This window comes from Centroberyx affinis, unplaced genomic scaffold, assembly GCF_046629955.1.
Source record: "Centroberyx affinis isolate AG114_WGS23_722 - 3 ecotype Tasmania unplaced genomic scaffold, CSIRO-AGI_Caff_v1 ptg002606l_1, whole genome shotgun sequence".
NCBI classification, from domain to species: domain Eukaryota; kingdom Metazoa; phylum Chordata; class Actinopteri; order Beryciformes; family Berycidae; genus Centroberyx; species Centroberyx affinis.
In genome coordinates, this window is record NW_027280805.1 from 13,476 (window position 1) to 33,566 (window position 20,091).

Here is a 20,091-nt window from a genome sequence, read left to right on the forward strand (position 1 = left end):
GGTATTGAGAATGGAGCTTTAATTGAATTCCTTTTTGATAATGTTTTTGCATTCTCTGAATATCTCTCTAAAGCATGGGATAGGAGGAGAAAAGTAACATATGATAGATAATAGATTCCTTATATTATTCTATATGGATTGCAAACTATATTGGTTTATGAACTGGATCAAATATACAGTGTTTGGCACTAATGGATGCAGATTCTGTCCTGTTTGGATTTGTGTATTGTGACTTGTCCTTAGGGGGCTGTGTTTGTATGTTTGTATATTTGCTGGGGTTTTTCCATTGTGGGATATCTCCTGGAGCTTTATTTGTGGGAGTTTTATGTTTATGTTTGGATGATGTTTATGTTTATGTTTGGATGATGTTTATGTTTATGTTTGGATTATGTTTATGTTTTTGTTTATGTTTATATTTAAGTTTGGATGATATCTATGTATTGTGTTGTCAGATGATGATGGGTTAACATACCGGAATGTTTGATTTGTTGTTAGTTAATGTGTCTGAATAATCCCATGAGGGATGGTTCATGTAAATGACCAGACACAAGAATAAAATATTCATTCATTCATTCTTGTTGGAGGTTCCATGGTCATAAGGTTTTGTAAGCTTGAAATAAAACAAATCTGTTGTAATTCCAGTTTGAATATTTCAGAGAAAAAATATAACACTTATTATTTGTATTGTTCTAATTAATGGTTACACATAATGAAATCACAACATGTCAACATGTAAACTAACAATACTCTCTTCACAAAGTTTCAGAGCTTCATTTTCAGAGCTATGCATCCTGGGATATGTATCAGTGTTCTCTTGGGGATTTGTTATTTGAAGTCCTGTAAACTCTTGGGGCCTGGGGCACGCAATTGAGTTTTCTATTGTAATGTATATTATAACCTTCCTTTCCTTGGTAAAACAACATTTCTATGTGGTGTTGTGTCAGAATTTGTTGGCAGCTTGCAGTTCGAGTTGTTAACAATCTCACAAACCCATACTACACAATTCTTGGGAGGAAAAGTAGCAGACTAACGTCAGCCCATTAGCTGTTAGCGCTCGCTCACTCCATGTACTGAATGTACTTTATTCATTTAATTGCTGGCACCATACTTTGTAGTTGTCAGGTAGCTCTGTTTAAGGAGGTGATGTAGTAACTACCCCCTATTGAACCAAGGAATAGAGTAACCACAGAGACTTTACTGTGTTGCATAGTAGCTACTTTCATAATAGGTATTGGATAACAATACAGTTAAAACCTCAACCGTCTTCTACAGTAGAATATGGAAGTTCTTTTTAAGAGGAAAGGACTGGTAAGCAAATGTTTCCAGAGTATTACATAATTATTATCAAAACTGACCACTACAGGGTGACAAAACAGCAACACACTTGTAACTAACACACAGCAAAGCCTAGTAAAGTTCCATATGGACTGTATGTGTGAACGATGCCGTAACATTAACGGCAGAGCAGCACAATGTTAGGCAGCTCTGTTGTCGAACTGTAGGAGGGATGCAGCTTTACATTTTCTTTTTTTTTTTTTGCCCGAAATGAAAACAGTGGAATTTAACGGTATTGCCAGTATTGTGTGAATGGTAACATTATGTTCAAAAAACAGAAAGGCATGTCTTGCGTGAACAACAGAAACTGCTACCTTTACCGGAAAAATTAAAATGGCAGTTTTACGGGTTTCGTGTGTAAAAGGCATAGACGGTCCGTTTTGAAGACAAAAGTTGGGGTTTATGAGCGCCGCCATGTTGACATTTTTTGGAGCCAGAGCAGCCAGAGCAAAGCCGGGGGTTAATGATGCAATTATTTTGAAAATCGCCACACAGACACATATTAGAAGAACTAAAATTAGCTACTGAGACCATAATCTCTTGTCGAAAAAATTTATTGATTTTATATTTTGAGTGAGAAGTTGGGCTGTGGTCCCACTGACTTGAATGGAGTTGGGCGGGATTTGGAGTCTCTTTGGAGCCGACCCCAGCGGACGATAGAGGAACTGCAGCTTTCAGCCACTTCCTTATTGGCTTCAGAATTCACCTCTTGTTTTGGCCGCTTGGTGAAAGGGGCTAATGAAATCTCCACGTCGGACACATTAGTTTCAAGATTGGTTATAAGGTCTGATATTGTTTATTGCAAGTTTAAGTAACTTTGAAGATTGTCTGGTCTTTGGTGCCAGGTGGTCACCACCAGTTCAGTACACTACTTTTCACCATGTCAGGCTTCACGACAGATTTGGGTTTGGGGTTTAGTTACACAAAATTACACCCACTGGACAACCCCATGACGATAAATCCTCCCAAGCTAATAGTTCCACTCAATGAAACGTAGATTCATTTTCAGAGCTTTGGGTGTGAGGTTCCCTCTGAAGCAGTAAATGTCCTCCTTAAAGGTTCGCCAAGCTCGCTCAACATGCTGGGTGTGAGCTCCAGTCCCTGGGTGAACAAAGTGGTGCCTGTGGTTCACTTGGTAGTGGATGAATCCTTGCTGTAAGAGGTGGTCGTACGCTCGCCAGCAGTCACTGAGAATGCCACTCCCAGGCATCACGTATTTCTTGTATGATTGGTTGTAATTGGTGTCTTGTGCTCCTTTCCACCAGCTTCAGAATCGGGCGCCTTTCATTCCCATGAACCTCCAACATGCCAAACACCCACCACCCACACACCACCCTCTGGTGCCATGTCCTCCCGAACCGTCCCCCCCGGTCTTGCATACTGTTAAAAAAGTCAAAGTAAAATTAAAGAGTATAGATATAAAAAAAAATGTATGTAGACATTCTTTAAAAAAAAAAAAAAAAATTCATCCACAGAGCTTGCTGAAAGGTGCAGAATAAAAGTATTGCTATTCCCTAAAAAAATATATATATATATTGATTATGAATTTATCATTACAAAAAAAATGTACAGGCCCCTGGTAGATGGTGAGGGTTGCCACATCACTCTTCGGCACTTTGGTGTCATGTGCCGCTTTCTCATGCGCAGAGGGGAGGGCAGCTCATGCTTATTTTTGTTGACAGAGGCCACCAGGCTCATGTTTCTTTCCAGGAGCTTGTGAGCAAGAGAGAGCAAGATGAAAAAGTTATCAATAATGATGTTCCTTCCATTTCCCAAGTAGGGCTCCATCAGCGTCAGCAGCACGCTGTCTCCAATGGTCTGATTTTCTAGACAGAACCAACTCCCATCCTTACCCAGGTATGGATAGCCATTGACCATATACTTGGTCTTGACATCAACGGCAAGCCAAAACTTAATCCCAAATTTGTCAGGCTTGGATGAAGCTGCATCTTGGCTTTGTTGGGAATAACTGCTCATCCATGCTGATGCAATTTTGTACAAATCTGTCCCACATCTCAGTCATGAGGGCGAACTTGTCGGTGGACAGTCAGATGCTCCTGCTCTTTCTTGTCGAATCAGAGATAGCACATTGTCTCCCTGAATCTAAATTTGGCTTTTGCCAATGCCATGGACTGTCCCCACACAGTAAAATGCAAACACCAGACACCTATTGAAGTCTTGGTCAAGCTAGCTTACCTAGCAGAATAGTGGTTTTAACACACCGACCCGTATATGAGCCAGGGAAGTGTTTTTTTTTTTCATTATGTTTTTTTAGGATGAAATTTTCAATCAATCTGGTCATGCATCATCGGTTTAAAGTGTGACAACTTACAATTCTATCTCTATACACCATTTTACGATCACAATATTATGGCAACAACGAACCCTTTTGTAACAGGAGTGGACATAAAACACACACACAAAATGGCGACTCCATATAGAAATTCTCCGACAACACAAATTGTGGTATCCTAATCATAGCAAGCATCCATCCATCAAACAGAAAAATGCACTAACTCAAAAAAAAAAAAGATTGAACGTTCATTGTTGATGATTCTCAAACAGTTCCTCAGTATTTCCAGCCTGCGCCACCAATGCTGATGATGGTGCTCTATGGAGGTTGGGGGTGTGTGTGCGTGTGTTAACAGCAGGTGCCAAGCCTTGATGTGGTGTTGTAATGACATTGCTGAATAATAGAAGTCAGTATTGAACCAGAAATTATACATAGACCCTGTCATGGCTTCTTTTATCAACAATTTAGCCACTGGATGCGGTAAAGTTCCAATGCACAGATAGTAGTAGTAGTATTATTGTCATGTGAAAAAAAGCAGTGCATTCCAATGGACTATATATATACATAAATCTACACACACATGGACTCCATATAGGCTCCACATATACACACACTTAAATGTGCAGCACCTACAGCATCAGAAGATAAAGTACAGCAACAGCATAGCAGTAATCTGTACACATAAAGTGCAAGTAAAACACTGCACATTAGGGGAGCAGTTAGGACCCTGGACGCTGTTAATGAGTCTTACTGACTATGGAGAGAAGCGGTCTTTAAATTGAATGATGTGTGCCTTTATACTACGGTAACGCTGTCCTGATCATGTAAATTACTCTATATTGTATATTCAGTATATATTCCAAAATATTCAAATATTCAAAGGCATATCAGGAGAGAAAGTTTTATTTCATGGGATGTGCGGAGGAGTGGGATTATTCAAAAAATCTGATAGTTGGAGTGGTTGGAATTTTTGTTGCTACTCTGTAGTAAAGGAGTAAAATGAATGAGATTTTGATATAAAATACAAAATAAATTGTCAATTTGGTGGGTGGTGTAATAAAATGAGCTGAAAAGACAAAGTTCAGTTTTCATTCAGTGTGACTTTAAGTCTTTGCTCATTTTGTGTGGTGTGTGGTGTTAACGTGAAATGTTATTCTAAACGTCAACAGATAGTCCATCACTCTGCCTGGGTTGGATCATGGTAATTTTTATATTGGCTGTTGAAAACAATGTTGTATTTCCATCTAATACACACTTCATAAATGCTAATAACATGGTGCCATTGCCTCTGACTTGATTGGGTGGAGAAAAATAAACACCTATTTAGAGGAAGAGTGTCTGAGCCTCCTCTCCGTACCATGGACACAGAGAGTCGGGAGGAGATTATCACTTGGTCGCAAGGTCCAGACAAGTCAGATGACGACGATGAGCTGTCTGAGAAAAGGGAGTGTTACAGTTTCATGTTTGCCCTGAAGGATGACTACAAACTTTTCATGGAGGCGGTCAGTGACAAACAAAATATTAAGGTCAATGGAGGCTTTACAGACTGTCAAATGTAAAGCAAATTGGTCAGTCTTGATTAAACTAATAAATAATACTGTCAACACTCTCGACGGTGATTGTAAAGCCATGCCAGCTGTATTTTTATATTATTTTATGTTTTTGTACCTTTCTGTTAATAACAAACACCTTTAAGCAGATGGAATAAAGTTTTGTTTATTTTTTATATTCTAAAAAATATAATACAGGCATAACATAATATTATATGTTATATATGTTATGTTTAACAAAAAACTTGGACTTCCATACTGAGATAAAATACTGGATATTCCAGGAAGCTACTCACTGAAAAACATATACATTATTAATGACTAATTATTATATATAGATTATTATCATTAATATCTAAAAAAGGAAAGTATGTATGTGTTCATCAAAATGGAAGTGCTACCATAGGCTGTAAAAATAGGGTGTTACCTGTCAATATCATAACCTGTAATTACATCAGATAACCAGCAGATGGCAATGAACCTACTCAAATTTGACTGACCCATGTACATCACCATGTAATTTTGTCTATTTTTACAATACCTAACAGTAACAGTGACAGCTGTAAAAATAAAAAATGTACTGGAAAAGGGTAAGATATATGAAGGTTAACCTGAATTGTGACATAAAATTATTTCTTAAATTAATCATGAAATTCTAATCAAATGAGAAACTCCAGGCAAGACACAGCCTCACTGTAGGATTATAGTGATAATGTGTCTGCCACACTTTCTATTGCTCTACAGCAAACAAAGTGAACGAACAGCTGAAGTTGATCCCTATATCAGTAAACTGCTGTTAACTGTTTCCAGCATTCATGTACCATGCCATTTCCATTTTCCAACATAATGGGCACAATAAGAACTAGAAAATGTGCTCAGTAGAGCACAGACCTGACATTTCACTGACAGTGGTAACAGTTAGCGATTTTTAAAATTGAAACTATGTTTTTGTGAGCTGTATTTATGTTTTTTGGCTAGTTGGAGCCAATGACTTCCGGCTTGAAGGCTAAACGAACAAATTAAATTCAAGGGTTAGGGTTCAATGTAACTGGACATGAGTCACCAACTGTCACTTGTTTGCATCTACACCTTTTGATTTTTCGGTTACAAAGTGCATCATCTGAGCATAGTCTGTAAAACAAATGCGGAGAGAATATATATTCAGTTACCAATAAATGTAAATCGCTTGATGTTTTTCCCCAACAAAAATAGGCCACCATGAGTGATCCTACAAACTGAACCACACTGCAAAAACATCCATCTTAACAAGTGATTTAGTCTGATATTCAGTCTTCAAATCTTATTTTTCTTAAGCCAAGAGAAAAATTCTTCCAATGAGGAGAGATAACTCCACTTGTTTCCAATGCAGTTTCACTTGTTTCAGGAATTTTCCAGAAATTAATGTCACTATCTTGTGGGGTGGCTGTGGCTCAGGAGGTAGAGCGTGTTGTCCACTAATCAGGAGGTTGGGGGTTCGAACCCTGTCCTTGGGCAAGATGCTGAACCCCAAATTACTCCCGATAGTTGCGCCAGCACCCTGCGTGGTAGCTTGCTGCCATCGGTGTGTGAATGGGTGAATGCAGGTATTGTAAAGCGCTATATAAATGACAGCCAACATAAACACAGGCGCCAGAGTCATATGTCTTACATACAGTGCATCCAGATTTTTTCCACATTTTGTTACGTTACAGACTTATTCTAAAATAGATTGAGTTTATTTTTCTTCTCAAAAATCGACCCACAATAGCCCATAATGACAAAGTGAAAACAGGTTTTTAGACATTTTTGCTAATTTATTAAAAATAAAAAAACGAAAATATCACATGTACATAAGTATTCACACCCATAACTTAGTACTTTGTTGAAGCACCTTTGGCAGCGATTACAGCCTCAAGTCTTCTTGGGTATGACGCTACAAGCTTGGCTCACCTGTTTTTGGGCAGTTTCTCCCATTCTTCTCTGCAGATCCTCTCAAGCTCCATCAGGTTGGATGGGGAGCGTCGGTGCACAGCTATTTACAGGTCTCTCCAGAGATGTTCGATCGGGTTCAAGTCCGGGCTCTGGCTGGGCCACTCAAGAATATTCACAGACTTGGTTGTGTGCTTAGGGTCGTTGTCCTGTTGGAAGGTGAACCTTCGCCCAAGTCTGAGGTCGAGAGCACTCTGGACCAGGTTTTCATCAAGGATCTCTCTGTACTTTGCTGCATTCATCTTTCCCTCTATCCGGACTAGTCGCCCAGTTCCTGCTGCTGAAAAACATCCCCACAGCTTGATGCTGCCACCACCATGCTTCACCGTAGGGATGGTATTGGCCAGGTGATGAGCGGTGCCTGGTTTCCTCCAGACATGACGCTTGGAATTCAGGCCAAAGAGTTCAATCTTGGTTTCATCAGACCAGAGAATCTTGTTTCTCATGGTCTGAGAGTCCTTTAGGTGTTTTTTGGCAAAGTCCAAGCAGGCTGTCATGTGCCTTTTACTGAGGAGTGGCTTCCGTCTGGCCACTCTACCATAAAGGCCTGATTGGTGGAGTGCTGCAGAGATGGTTGACCTTCTGGAAGGTTCTCCCATCTTCAGAGAGGAATCCTGGAGCTCTGTCAGAGTGACCATCGGGTTCTTGGTCACCTCCCTGACCGAGGCCCTTCTCCCCCGATTGCTCAGTTTGGCCGGGCGGCCAGCTCTAGGAAGAGTCCTGGTGGTTCCAAACTTCTTCCATTTACGAATGATGGAGACCACTGTGCTCTTCGGGACCTTCAAAGCTGCAGAAATTTTTTGGTACCCTTCACCACATCTGTGCCTCGACACAATCCTGTCTCGGAGGTCTACAGACAATTCCTTTGACTTCATGGCTTGGTTTCTGCTCTGAAATGCACTGTCAACTGTGGGACCTTATATAGACAGGTGTGTGCCTTTCCAAATCATGTCCAGTCAATTGAATTTACCACAGGTGGACTCCAATCAAGTTGTAGAAACATCTCAAGGATGATCAGTGGAAACAGGATGCACCTGAGCTCAATTTTGAGTGTCATAGCAAAGGGTGTGAATACTTATGTACATGTGATATTTTAGTTTTTTTATTTTTAATAAATTTGCAAAAATGTCTAAAAACCTGTTTTCACTTTGTCATTATGGGCTATTGTGGGTCGATTTTTGAGAAGAAAAATAAACTCAATCTATTTTAGAATAAGTCTGTAATGTAACAAAATGTGGAAAAAGTGAAGGGGTGTGAATACTTTCTGGATGCACTGTATAACATCAGAGCCACTGAATGGAGATGATGTGTGGAGGTTAACGGTTAACACATAAGTATGATTGCTGATCTTAGTATTATTCATGTCAGTACTGTTATACCCCGGTATAGATATGTTGTCAAATCTCCCCCCTGGCTCCAGAACACAGCAGAAGGAAAATCTGCTGCCAACCTCAACCACTCCTGTCCTGTGGAAAAACCTTTGACGAGTTTGTCCCTGTAGAGTAGGATCAATAGATGTATGTCCAAGACCCAGATAAAACAGAGAGTATATGTGAATATGTTTCACCGCCAGGCTGTTACAGGCTCCCATCAACAAACAATCACACATGACTTTCTCTACATTTGCGTTTTGAGGTTGAAGTTTGTCTTCACTGTATTTTTTTGTTGACATCCCTGTATTGTCTTTTCTTTTCTATTTTTCTTTTTGTTGTTTATAAGTTGTTTCAATACCAATTTATGATTCATACATGATTTCCTTAGGCTGATTACTGTGATTCTTGTTCTTGAGTCATTGTTAGCAAAGGTGCAGAGAGAGAAGATTGTCTATAAACCACTGGTATATCTTTTAATCTTTTCCCTTTTGGAGTTATGTTTTTCATTTTGAGCTCTATTCCACAGTGGAGTGCTGACCTGGTGGGTTAGTCACCTTGCCTGCTGTGAGTAAGAGCACTGGACACCATTTGTGGTCACACGTGTGGTGAGTATTGTACCCGCCCACTATCAACCTCAAGGGGTCCTAGCCCACTCCACTGTTTTATTAGAATGGTGTACTTTTGAGTCAATTGTAGATTTATGTAGAGACTGAAGTAGTCCAAATTTATTAACAGAAGATGCTGTATTTTTTATAATTATTGTAATAAAATATGTATTTGTCTGCTGTTTTCATAACATAGTCTATTGCATTTTACTTCTGTCCCCAGCTCCTTCCAGTCTCCTGTTTTATTTTTTTTTAAATACTCTTTACTGAGTTTTAAACAAGGAACAGGACATAACACAAAACAGTACACAATAACCCCCCCACCCCAGACAGCCATACAAACACAACCAACAAAAACACCTAGACATGGTTACACAAGATGAATTAGTAATAAGTAAAAATAAAAAAATAAAATAATAATAATAATAATAACAATAATAATAACAATAATAATGATTTATATAAAACAAAATAAATAAACAAATACAAAAATATAAGAATAATAAATAAATTAGACAATTAAACCTAAATAGGCATCAAAGAAGAAGGTTAATTAATCACATAAAAATAAGTAAAATATTGTTTCCAGTCCACTGTATGTATTATATGTAAGTTTAGGGTAACCTGTCATCAGAAGCCGTATCATGTTGTGTGTCCCATAATTGGGGTTATGAGAGGGGTCTTCCACTCAGAAAAGTGCCCACCCCTCAGAAGTAAGTTCTTCAGGTCTGCAGGTAAATAATCTAGGAAAGGTGACCAAACCTTCAAAAACAGCTCATCCTTTCCTCTTAAAACAGCCTGTAATCTTTCATGTGGGAGGGTGTTAAAAATCTCTCTGTACCAGAGAGTAACACTAGGCGGGAAGTCTTTGATCCAATTGTGCAAGATGTACTTCCGAGCAACTAAAAGGAGCTTCTCAAGAAGTTTGTAGTGTGATGCACAGTCTCCTGTTTAATTCTTATAAATACATTTTATTTTAAAAATTGTACGGAATCACGTGTTTGTCTTCCTTTAGTGGATGAACCAAGCCTGTACATTACAACTTTGAGTTTTCAGGCTTGTGTTAGTGTGTTGTATGAAACATTTTGTGTGAAATTCCCAAGGCGGCATAGTTTGCTAATAAACCTCCCCTCCCCTTACCATCACATCACAAATACTATTTACAAAACTAGAATCTTCAGGCAAACTGATTAGTGGCAACTTTGTTGTAAAGAATTTCTTAAGGATTCTCAATCACATTAAAGTACCTACAGATTGCCATTTCAATCCATGCCCCTGATTGGCTGAAATAAAAGTGATGGTCAGACATCACAACATGTTGCCACTCACCTTTTGACTGAAATTGATACAAGTGAGCAGAACGCTAGCATTCGTATAATTTTTTGATAGCAAGGAGGAAACACATGGCCTTGTGCGTGTGAAAAAGCAAACTAATACAATGAAATAAATAAGGATATTAATAGGAAATAAGTAAATTACAATAGAATATACAGTTTAACATGTCCTCCTAAGAGGGGGATGGTGGAAGGTAAAAATGATAAGATCTTATTCTTTTTTTCTTTTTCTTTTTTTTATTATTTTTTTAAGACAACAACAACACAATTTGAATGTCCTCCTAAGAGGTGATGGGGCTCATAATAATGACAGAGCACATATGAGAAGGGCTCCTCCTCCAGGTTGAATTGGGAGGAGAGCAAGGCGCTCCATAGAGAGAGGTGTACAGTTTCAACACCCCCAGGGTGCTGGGGGAATTGCAGTGGAAGAGGGCTGGTATGAAGGTGCTAGGTGGAGGCATGGAGGTTTTCGTTGGGTCTGTCGAGGTAGAGGCTAGGAGCTGGGAGAGGGGGCGGTTGACATGGTGGCAGCCAAGTTGTTTTAGTTGATGCTACAGAGAAGCTCATGGAAACATACCCCCAGGGGAGCCCAAGAGGGGGGCAGAATAAGCACCCTATTCAGACAGACCTAACGGCACTAGACCCAGGCAACGGACAAGCAAGGGTGAGCAAGCAGTGTGCTTGTGTCAAGATCTGCAAGAATGTATGGGCCTTAAAGATCCACCAAACCAGGATTAAGTGTTTGATAGGGACAGGGGCAACACAATGCACCAACCTGGTGTCCAACCTGGTGAGATGCATGAGGAGCCAGGCCCGGAGTCACCCCACAGTGCCTGGAACCTGTGTCGCAAATGACTCCCTGTAGCGGATCAAGTGGCATCACTGTGGAACCAGTCTGACAGTGATATAGACCAAATTCTGGAGGCAACAGTGAGGAGAAATGTCTACAGGAAACTTCAAGCCATGACAACAGTCATTCTGAGCCTCACATCTCAACGATTTGGAGAAGAGGAACAGAAAGGCCCCAAAGGACCTTACCTAAAGAACCAAGTGAGGATCCACAATGTCAAGCAGGAGCTGAAGACCCTAAGGTGCCAGTACAAGCAGGCACGGGAAGAGAAGCGTATAGACCTTGCTCAGTTGATGTGCATCCTAAGGAAGGAGAGCTGCAGCTGAGGGAAGTTCAAGAGGCTGCCCGCAAAGTGTGAGCAAGCTCTGCTTCAGGACCTAGCGGTATTTCATATAAGATCTACAAGAACTGCCCTAAACTCCTGCTGCACCTGTGGAAGATCATGTGAGTTATTTGAAGAAGGGCAGGATTCAAGAACAGTGGAGAGCTGCCAAAGAGGTTTGGATCCTCCTCTCTCCTCCTTGGGCTCCTCTTCTCTCCTCCTTTGGCTCCTTCTCCAGGTTGAATTAGGAGGAGAGTGAGGTGCTCCTTAGAGAGAGGTGTATGGTTTCAACACCCCCAGGGTGCCGGGGGGATTGCAGTGGAAGAGGGCTGGCATGAAAGCGCTAGGTGGAGGCATGGAGGTTTTCCTCGGGTCTGCAGAGGGAGAGGCTAGGAGCTGGGAGAGGTGGTGGTTGACATGGTGGCGACTAAGTTGTTTTAGTTGATGTATCCAGAAGTATCAGCAGATGTATTTGCACATCTTAGAACCTGATTCAATCGGTGACGATCAGGTAAGACTGGTTGATAACCACGGAAAGCATGGTGACTACTGGAAACCAAGCTACAGTGAAGCTTATTGAAACATACCCCCAGGGGAGCCCAAAAGGGGAATAGGAATAAGCACCCCATTCCGGCAGACCTAACGGTACTAGACCCAGGTGGACAAGCGAGGGCAAGCAAGCAGTGTGCTTGTGTCAAGATCTGCAAGAATGTATGGGCCTTAAAGATCCACCAATCCAGTGTTTGATAGGGAGAGGGGCAACACAATGCACAAGTGTCCAACTTGGTGAGATGCATGAGGAGCCAGGCCTGGAGTCACCCCACAGTGCCTGGAACCTCCAAGTGTCACAAATGACTCCCTGTAGCGGATCAAGTGGCATCACTGTGGAACCAATCTGACAACAGTCAGGCAACAGTGAGGAGAAATGTCAACAGGAAACTTCAAGCCATGACAACAGTCATTGTGAGCCTCGCATGTCAAAGATTTGGGGAAGAGGAACAGAAAGGCCCCAAAGGACCTTACTTAAAGAACCAAGTGAGGATCCACAATATCAGGCAGCAGCTGAAGACCCTCTGAGGATCCTATTCTCTCCTCCTTAGGCTCCTCCTCCTCCTTAGTCTCTGTTTGTCTCCTCTCCTCTTCTCTCCCAAGCCCCCCCCCCCTCACCTTTTCTCCTTAGGCTCCTCTTCTCTCTTCCTTAGGGTCCTTCTCTCTCTTCCTCTCCTCTCCTCTCTCCTCCTTAGGCTCCTCCTCTCTCTTCTTCCTCTCTCCTCCGTCCACTCCTAGTCTCTCTTCTTGTCCTCTCTCCTCCTTTGGATCCTTCTCTCTCTTCTTCCTTTCTCCTCCATCCGCTCCTAGTCTCTCCTCTTGTCCTCTCTCTTACTTTGGATCGTTCTCTCTCTTCTTCCTTTGTTCTCCTCTCCTGTCCCCACAGCATACAGGCTGAGATCTTCTCCTTCTCAGAGTTGCTGATCCTCTCTCTTTCTGCTTTTGTCTGCAGTATCTGTGTTACCCTCTGAAAAACAATAAAACAAACAGTAATTCAGCTTAAAAATAGCCATTAATTTGAAACATTCATCTCAAGCATTTTCCCTTACATTTTCTGGCTCAGAAAGGGTCTTTGCTGCTACCTATACCGTGAAGGCCAGCATGCAAAAATGGCAGTCCTGTATCTACTGCCAAAGTAACTATTTGCTGTAAAAGAAAACTAATTAAATCCGGTCCATATTGGGAACATATTTAATCAAAGTTGTGCCTCTATATATTTCATTAACTCATAATATCATTAAATCCTAATAAGTTACTTTTTGTTTGTTTTTCTGTTTATTATATATGGAAACTTGACTTCACCTCTCATCACCTTCTATTAGAAAGCTTATATTTTTCCATGCTACATCATAGCTGTAGAAACAAACATAATTATGCCATGGAAAAGCCTAATCTAACGTAATATTGACTCAGGGAAAGACTCTGTCCTTTGCTAGATGTCATGTGCTGAAAACCAGTATGCGTTCGTTAACATGAAGTTTAGCTGTAGCTTGTTATCATCTAACCATGAAGCTAGCGGGCCAGTCGAGTGTCAAGTATCCATCAGCTCACCAGCACTGGAGGACTTCTGCTGTCTTTCCAGATTTGGATAATCAGTTACTTATTGAACCAAACGAGCACATATCCTATTAGTCTCCTTCTTTTGAAACAAATTAAGATCCATATACTGTACCTTGCCTTGTCTTTTCCTGACACTACGTTTTCTGGCTCTACCTCGCCTCCTCTGACCTCAACCCAGAACTGACCAATTCAGGGTTTGGTCACCATTTCAAAGGAAAGTAGTTGCCAGATGATGCTACAGTCTGATGTACATATCAATATTTGCTACAGTCCCCCCACAGAGGGAGGGGTCTTTGTATGGGAAGTGTTGTGGTCATCAGACCTCTTTGGATTACACAAGCATGTTGCTCAAATGTATGTGCATTGGCCGTACCAATTTATTGCCTAATATCAATGCATTGTCAACACACTGAGCCTGGTAACCCGAAATTATGTGAAATGACCACTATGACTTCAAATTCAAATATACGTTCCGTGCACAAAAAATGAGAGAAATACATTGTCCCACCACCAAACAATAATAAGGAGACACAACTACAAACAAGTAGTAGTGACACTGAAATAATAGTGTGGTGGTGTAAACACTTGCCTACAACTCTGACAACCCAGTTTCAATTCCCAAGTCATGCCAAGAAGTTTTTTACTCTGAGTTAAATTTTCATTATTAGCAAAAAAATTGTTTGATTTAACCACGACTAAAACCTTTTCACATGACAAACAGAAGTAAATGGCATGTCCAATTCATTTTATTATCATCCAGTTTGTGGTGGAACATGTAATTAGTGTTTCAAACTTCATGTTTCACTTCAAAACATTTTATGATTATTGTGTTGCCACATTAGCCCCTGACTGTCTGAAAAAGAAGCTTGATTTGTCGATAGTTGTTTTGACAAATTAAGTTGCCAGGGGGTCTGAAAAGTTGCTAAAACTAGCAACAAAGCTGCCCAGTTGGCAACAGTAGAACAATTTAAAGTATGTATGATGTATTTCTGTAGTTCTACTCAAATTACATGCCAGATTGGTAGATTTCCCTACCAAAAAAACACACACACACTAAGACATACCAAGCTTAGACAGCTGAGATTGATTTAAGTCTAGTATGTACTTCAACACACCCAAAGCCAGATTTTAAATTTGTGTGAAATAACTGTCCCGCTCTGAGAGGCAAGAGAAATTTTGAACTATGAAACACTTGACTGAGAAAAAAATATTTGGGTCTAATCTTAAAACATTTGCTGTTTAAGGCTGCTCTGCTCTGCTCAAAGATGGTGGTTCTCCAGGATGTTGTGCAAGCACACAGACAATGAATCCTATTTACTGCAGTGTATTCCAATGCTATATGCTCAGAGCTGTTTCCTGAAACACTCTCTGCTTATCCCATGCACACCTCCCTAAGAGACTGAGTGGTTCTCCAAAGCAGTGCAATAATGATGTTTGGACAGCAGAGCAGAAAGCCTATAAACTATCTGGAGCTCCTATCGTTCAAAGTGGCATCGGAACATTTTCAGCAACAGTGCCTCATACACACTGGGCATCATGTTCTCATGCACAGACTGTCTCCCTTTCTCCTCTCCCTAGCACAAACTCTGCTGGTCTACAATGAACAATTCTATGATATCTTTAAGGAAACATGGCTTGCACATGGCTTGCTCATGGTACTTACACTTTGCACAGGGATTTTTCCCTTCCCTGCGGTGGAGCTCTTGAGTGTGACCTCGGCTTCCTTCTCCTCGACTGGTTGCAGTTGCACAGCTGGCATTTGCACTCTCTTGTAGAGAAGCTGCTTCCTAATCCACGGATGCTGCATGGCCTCGTCTGGTGTCATGCGCTCCTCTGGGTTATATCTAAATAACGAAATATATGAAGTCCACACATTCAGAGAGAAACTAAGGACACTCTACAAGATACACTGAAAGAAAGCTTAGCTTACTTAGTACAACATAGTACAACACATTTTTGGAAAAGTATAGATCCTATCGAGTGTTTCTGAGGGAGTGCACCTACTTGAGGCAGCGCTGAATGAAATCCAGGAAGTTTGCATCCTTAGTCTTCAGGAGGCTGGCCAGATTCCTGCTGTTGGGAACCCGAATTTTGCCGTTGAAGTTCATTGTGTTCTTCGGGACGCCCTTAGAATCTGCACAACCATAACACACTGACAAGTCAGTTACAAGATATCTTGTAGAGGATCACAGCACCATTGAGCCTATCATAAAGATGACCAGCCAAGAAACAATCAAAAGACTTGAATGTTTTTGCTCACCAAATAACTTCTTCCTCTCCTTTTTTGGTGCTGTCCGCACAAACTCTGCAGGAGGGACACCCAGCACCTTAAAGAATACACACAAAAACCCTTTGTAAGCATTACATCTTGGTGAAGAAATATTTGCTGCAGTCAATGAAATGGCAAATGGCCTGATGTTGGTGTTGCACGTCTGGTAGTGTTACCTCCATGATGCAGTTGAACTGGTCGTACATGTCGAGGCCAGCAAAGAGAGGGGAGCCGGTGTGCAGCTCGGCCAAGATGCAGCCCAGGCTCCACATGTCGATGGCCATGCTGTAGTCTTTGCCCAGCAGAACCTCCGGAGACATGTACAGCAGAGTCTGGATGCAGGCAGAGGCTGTGGAGGAGGAACAGGAAAAGACCGATAGTAAAGGTAGAATTGACACAGCCTGTAATATTTCATAATGATGTGATCAATCAACCAACACACACTCACCTCTGTTCTCCTCAAAGCAGCTTGCTCCAAAGTCAATGACCTTCACATGCTCCTGGTCTTTATCGGAGAGGAGGATGTTTTCCTGAAAAAGCAACATGTAAGTATGACCAGTGCCTTACCTGCAACACATCTTAGTAAAACTACTCTTAAACTACTCAATATTGTCTAACAACTCAGTGCACTGTAACAAATAACAATGAATACACCTCGCATTGAGTATTTTAGGCAAGGAATCAAGAATCGGTGAGAATTCGATTGGAATACCCAACACTTGTGGATTATTTGAGCTGCACCGATGGATCGTTTCACAGTGAAGATCGATAACTTTGACTCCTACCGGTTTTAGGTCGCAGTGGATGATCCTCTCCTTCTGGAGCAGTTGCAGGCAGTTGAGCAGGTCTATGGCGAACTGTCTGACCTGAGGGATGCTGAAGCCCTGGAAGTTGTTCGCCTCCAGAGTCTTATACAAGTCTTTTCTGGAGAGAATGAGAGTGATAGACTTACGTTACCTTTTGATTTGATGAACAAATCCCCACAGCCTCTTGAGTTGCTTAATAGCATTGGTACAACTTAGCTTGCTTGCATGAGTCCAGCTGCATCATCATAGTAACAAAATAATGAGTATTTTGTGAACTTACCCCAAGAGTTCGAAGGAGATGCAGAGATGGCTGCGGAAGTAGAAGTTATCCTTCATATGCAGGATGTTGGCCGCGTTGTTCTCGTCCTTCTTCCGCAGCGCATCTAAGATCTTCACCTCAGCCGTCCCCTCAAGGTTGCACCTAAATACCAACAGGACCACAGAGGAGAATATAAGCTCAGTGATAATGAGTGACTGTTGTCTAAGCTGATTCCTAAAGTATCATATCAGGTTCAGCTTTCTCTCTTTTATTTGTGTCTGCTATTCTGGAGTTTTAGAAAATGTTTCACCTGTCCAGGTTTCGTACGACTTTCAGGGCCACAAGCTCCATTGTTTTGTGGTCCCGGCACTTGAGGACGTGGCCGAAGCCGCCTTCACTGATCACTGCCAGCACCTCGTAGCGGTAGGCGATGTGATCTTTGATGACCTGCGGACCAAAAGTTCAAAGGATCAGTCGATAAGATACACCATGGGACATATCGTCCCACAGTGCAAAGCCTCCAAATATTCACATCCACTAGGTTGAAAAAAATATGAATGGAAATAAGCTTTTTGCTACTGTCATAACCCATCCTGATTCAAAATACAGGTTTCACTTCAATGTTCACAAACATCATGAAGTGATGTGCTGAACTTGGGTTTAGCTGTCACATGCTATCAGACTTTGCAACAAAAGCTCAATCAATTAATTTGAAGGTGCAAAAATGTCTTCAGTCCAACAATAAAGAGATAAACAAATAATCATTGTTGAGCAATCAACAACTGGAAGTAGCAGTAGAAATAATTTTCTACTGCTTGAAAGAATAGTGCAGTTACCGTCCTGTAGAATCCTTCCTCATCGTCGTACTGTGAGTTATAGGATCCCTGGATCTTCTTAGCCTTGCGGCCGAGGTACCACACCTGCTCATAGTCTTTAATTTCTTCCTGCTCAAATTCTGTCAGGTATTTCTTGTAATTCTTCAAGACATCTGTATGGAGGGAAAGAAAAGGTGAGTCAGGTGTCTTTTTCACTTGCTCTCTCTCTGTGTTCCTCTCTAATGATCTCACTATAAGATTATAAAAAGGATGTAAACTTGTATCCTAAACTTGGGCCCTTTTTGACAGTTCAAGGAGAACCTCTCCTGGTCTCAGCCCACTTACATGCAGGGGACATGGCCTCTTGTCCATTACAGGATTTCTCCTTCTCAATCTTCAGCTTCTTCTTGGAAGCGAAGCTTTCCACGGTGAAGCCGTGGCCTTTCTGCGCTCGCACCTGTGGCTGATCAGAGGAACCAAAGACATGCAGTGAGATGTTTTATGAGGAGACAGATAACAACAAATGTGTAAATAGACATCAGGACTGACCAGAAGACCACCACGCTGGTGGGTTTTCTGCTGGCTCCCGTGGATCTGTGGTAGAACAACATCCGGCTGCTGGGGGCGCTTTGGAGCCTTCACACCCACAGACTTTGGCTCCAGCTTGGGCAAGAAGCCTTTCTTGGTGACATTGTTCTGTGCATCAAAAAAGAAAAAAAGAAAATGTGACTCAGAGGGATTTTCTTGAAGACGATGCAGAATGATGCAATTACACAACAGCTTTTGAGGAGACAACATCAGATAGACAGTATTATATTTGCATGTGTGTATGTGTGGTGAACAAAGCAGGTGAGTTATAGTTAAGTGTAAAAATAATAAATTAATGACCTTGCTGTTGTCAGAGCAGTACAGACTGTTTGCTCTGACAACACAGTCCACAGGTAGACTACACTTGAAAAAAGGAAGGATCCTCTTTAGTGTGTAAAAGTTAAGAAAGCCTTTATTTTTCTATGTTTACCCGAAGTGTTTCAGCATACACTAGGTGTTTCATCGAGGGTATCTCACAGGTACAGCTTAATGTAGCCCATATTACTCCCATAGTCTGTATTTTTTATTGCTGTCAGAGCACTACACATGTGCACCCACAGCCTTTCTGTTTTTCACTGCTCCCCCAGGCAGTGTAGGTTTCTCTCACCTGTGTTATCGCCCCACATACAGTGTAAACAGTTGTATAACTGTTTACACTGTATGTAATAATAAATCAATACTACCAAATAATTAATTAACAATAGTTAAAATCTGCCCATAGTGTCTCTGGGATTGAATCTTATCAAACGGGTGTCTTTGATGTCCAAACGTTTGAGATTTCACCGAAAAATAAATTCAACCAACCTCTTTCTGTAGTTCGTTGCCTCTTCTTTTGAGAAGTCTCTCTGGCCTCTTTCCAATTTCTATCTTGGAAACTTTCAAAAAGTCGCAATAACTCATGTTGTCGTCTATCTAAACAGTTGATGTGTAATTTCTCCGCTCGGGTCTCTTCACTGAACGCTGCAACGAAAACCTAAACTTATAAGAACTGGGCCGTTTATGACGGTATAGTGGTGCGGCTGGTTCCGAACACTATGATAAAGACCTATAGTAAAGTAGGTCTACATAACAATACTATACTACTATGAGAAATATTATAGAAATATCATAGTGATTAATATAAAAGATAAGCAATAGCCTACTATAAAGAACAATACAGCTCAGTATGGACTACCACGGACACTCTATTGGTCTCAATAGGAATATTACAGTGACTTGTCTCTATAGAGTTGTGCAGGTGCATCAGTTCGCTAGAGCCTATATGGAAAATCCATTTGAAATAATTTGCCACCAAATCCTCCAAACCTGCTTAGATGGAAAATACATTTCTGGGGAAAAGTGGAACAATGACTGATGACTGACAAGAGATTGTTAGACCACTTGGTCAGTGTCATAAATTATTGAATAGGCACACACACACACACACACACACACACACACACACACACACACACACACACACACACACACACACACACACACACACACACTATAGGTCTCTATTGGAATATTATAGCCTATAATGACCTTTAAACACGTGAAAAACATTTATCTAATTTAGTAGGCCTATATAACTATAGGGATATTATTTGGAATACTACAGTAGGCTAATACT

At 41.1% G+C, this 20,091-nt stretch overlaps 1 protein-coding gene across 1 annotated transcript; it reads right to left on the bottom strand.

The window, feature by feature from the left end:
* Positions 1-11,897: 11,897 nt before the first annotated feature.
* LOC139656993 (dual specificity tyrosine-phosphorylation-regulated kinase 4-like) lies at positions 11,898-19,376 on the bottom strand. The gene is made up of 14 exons (XM_071534675.1): positions 19,281-19,376; positions 18,438-18,584; positions 18,234-18,351; positions 17,910-18,061; positions 17,384-17,520; positions 17,095-17,235; positions 16,794-16,932; positions 16,457-16,538; positions 16,185-16,357; positions 16,000-16,066; positions 15,744-15,873; positions 15,403-15,583; positions 13,071-13,146; positions 11,898-12,004 (listed from the first exon to the last, which is right to left on the bottom strand). Exons 1-14 carry the CDS (start codon positions 19,374-19,376, stop codon positions 11,898-11,900), a joined length of 1,746 nt encoding a protein of 581 aa, XP_071390776.1.
* Positions 19,377-20,091: the final 715 nt, after the last annotated feature.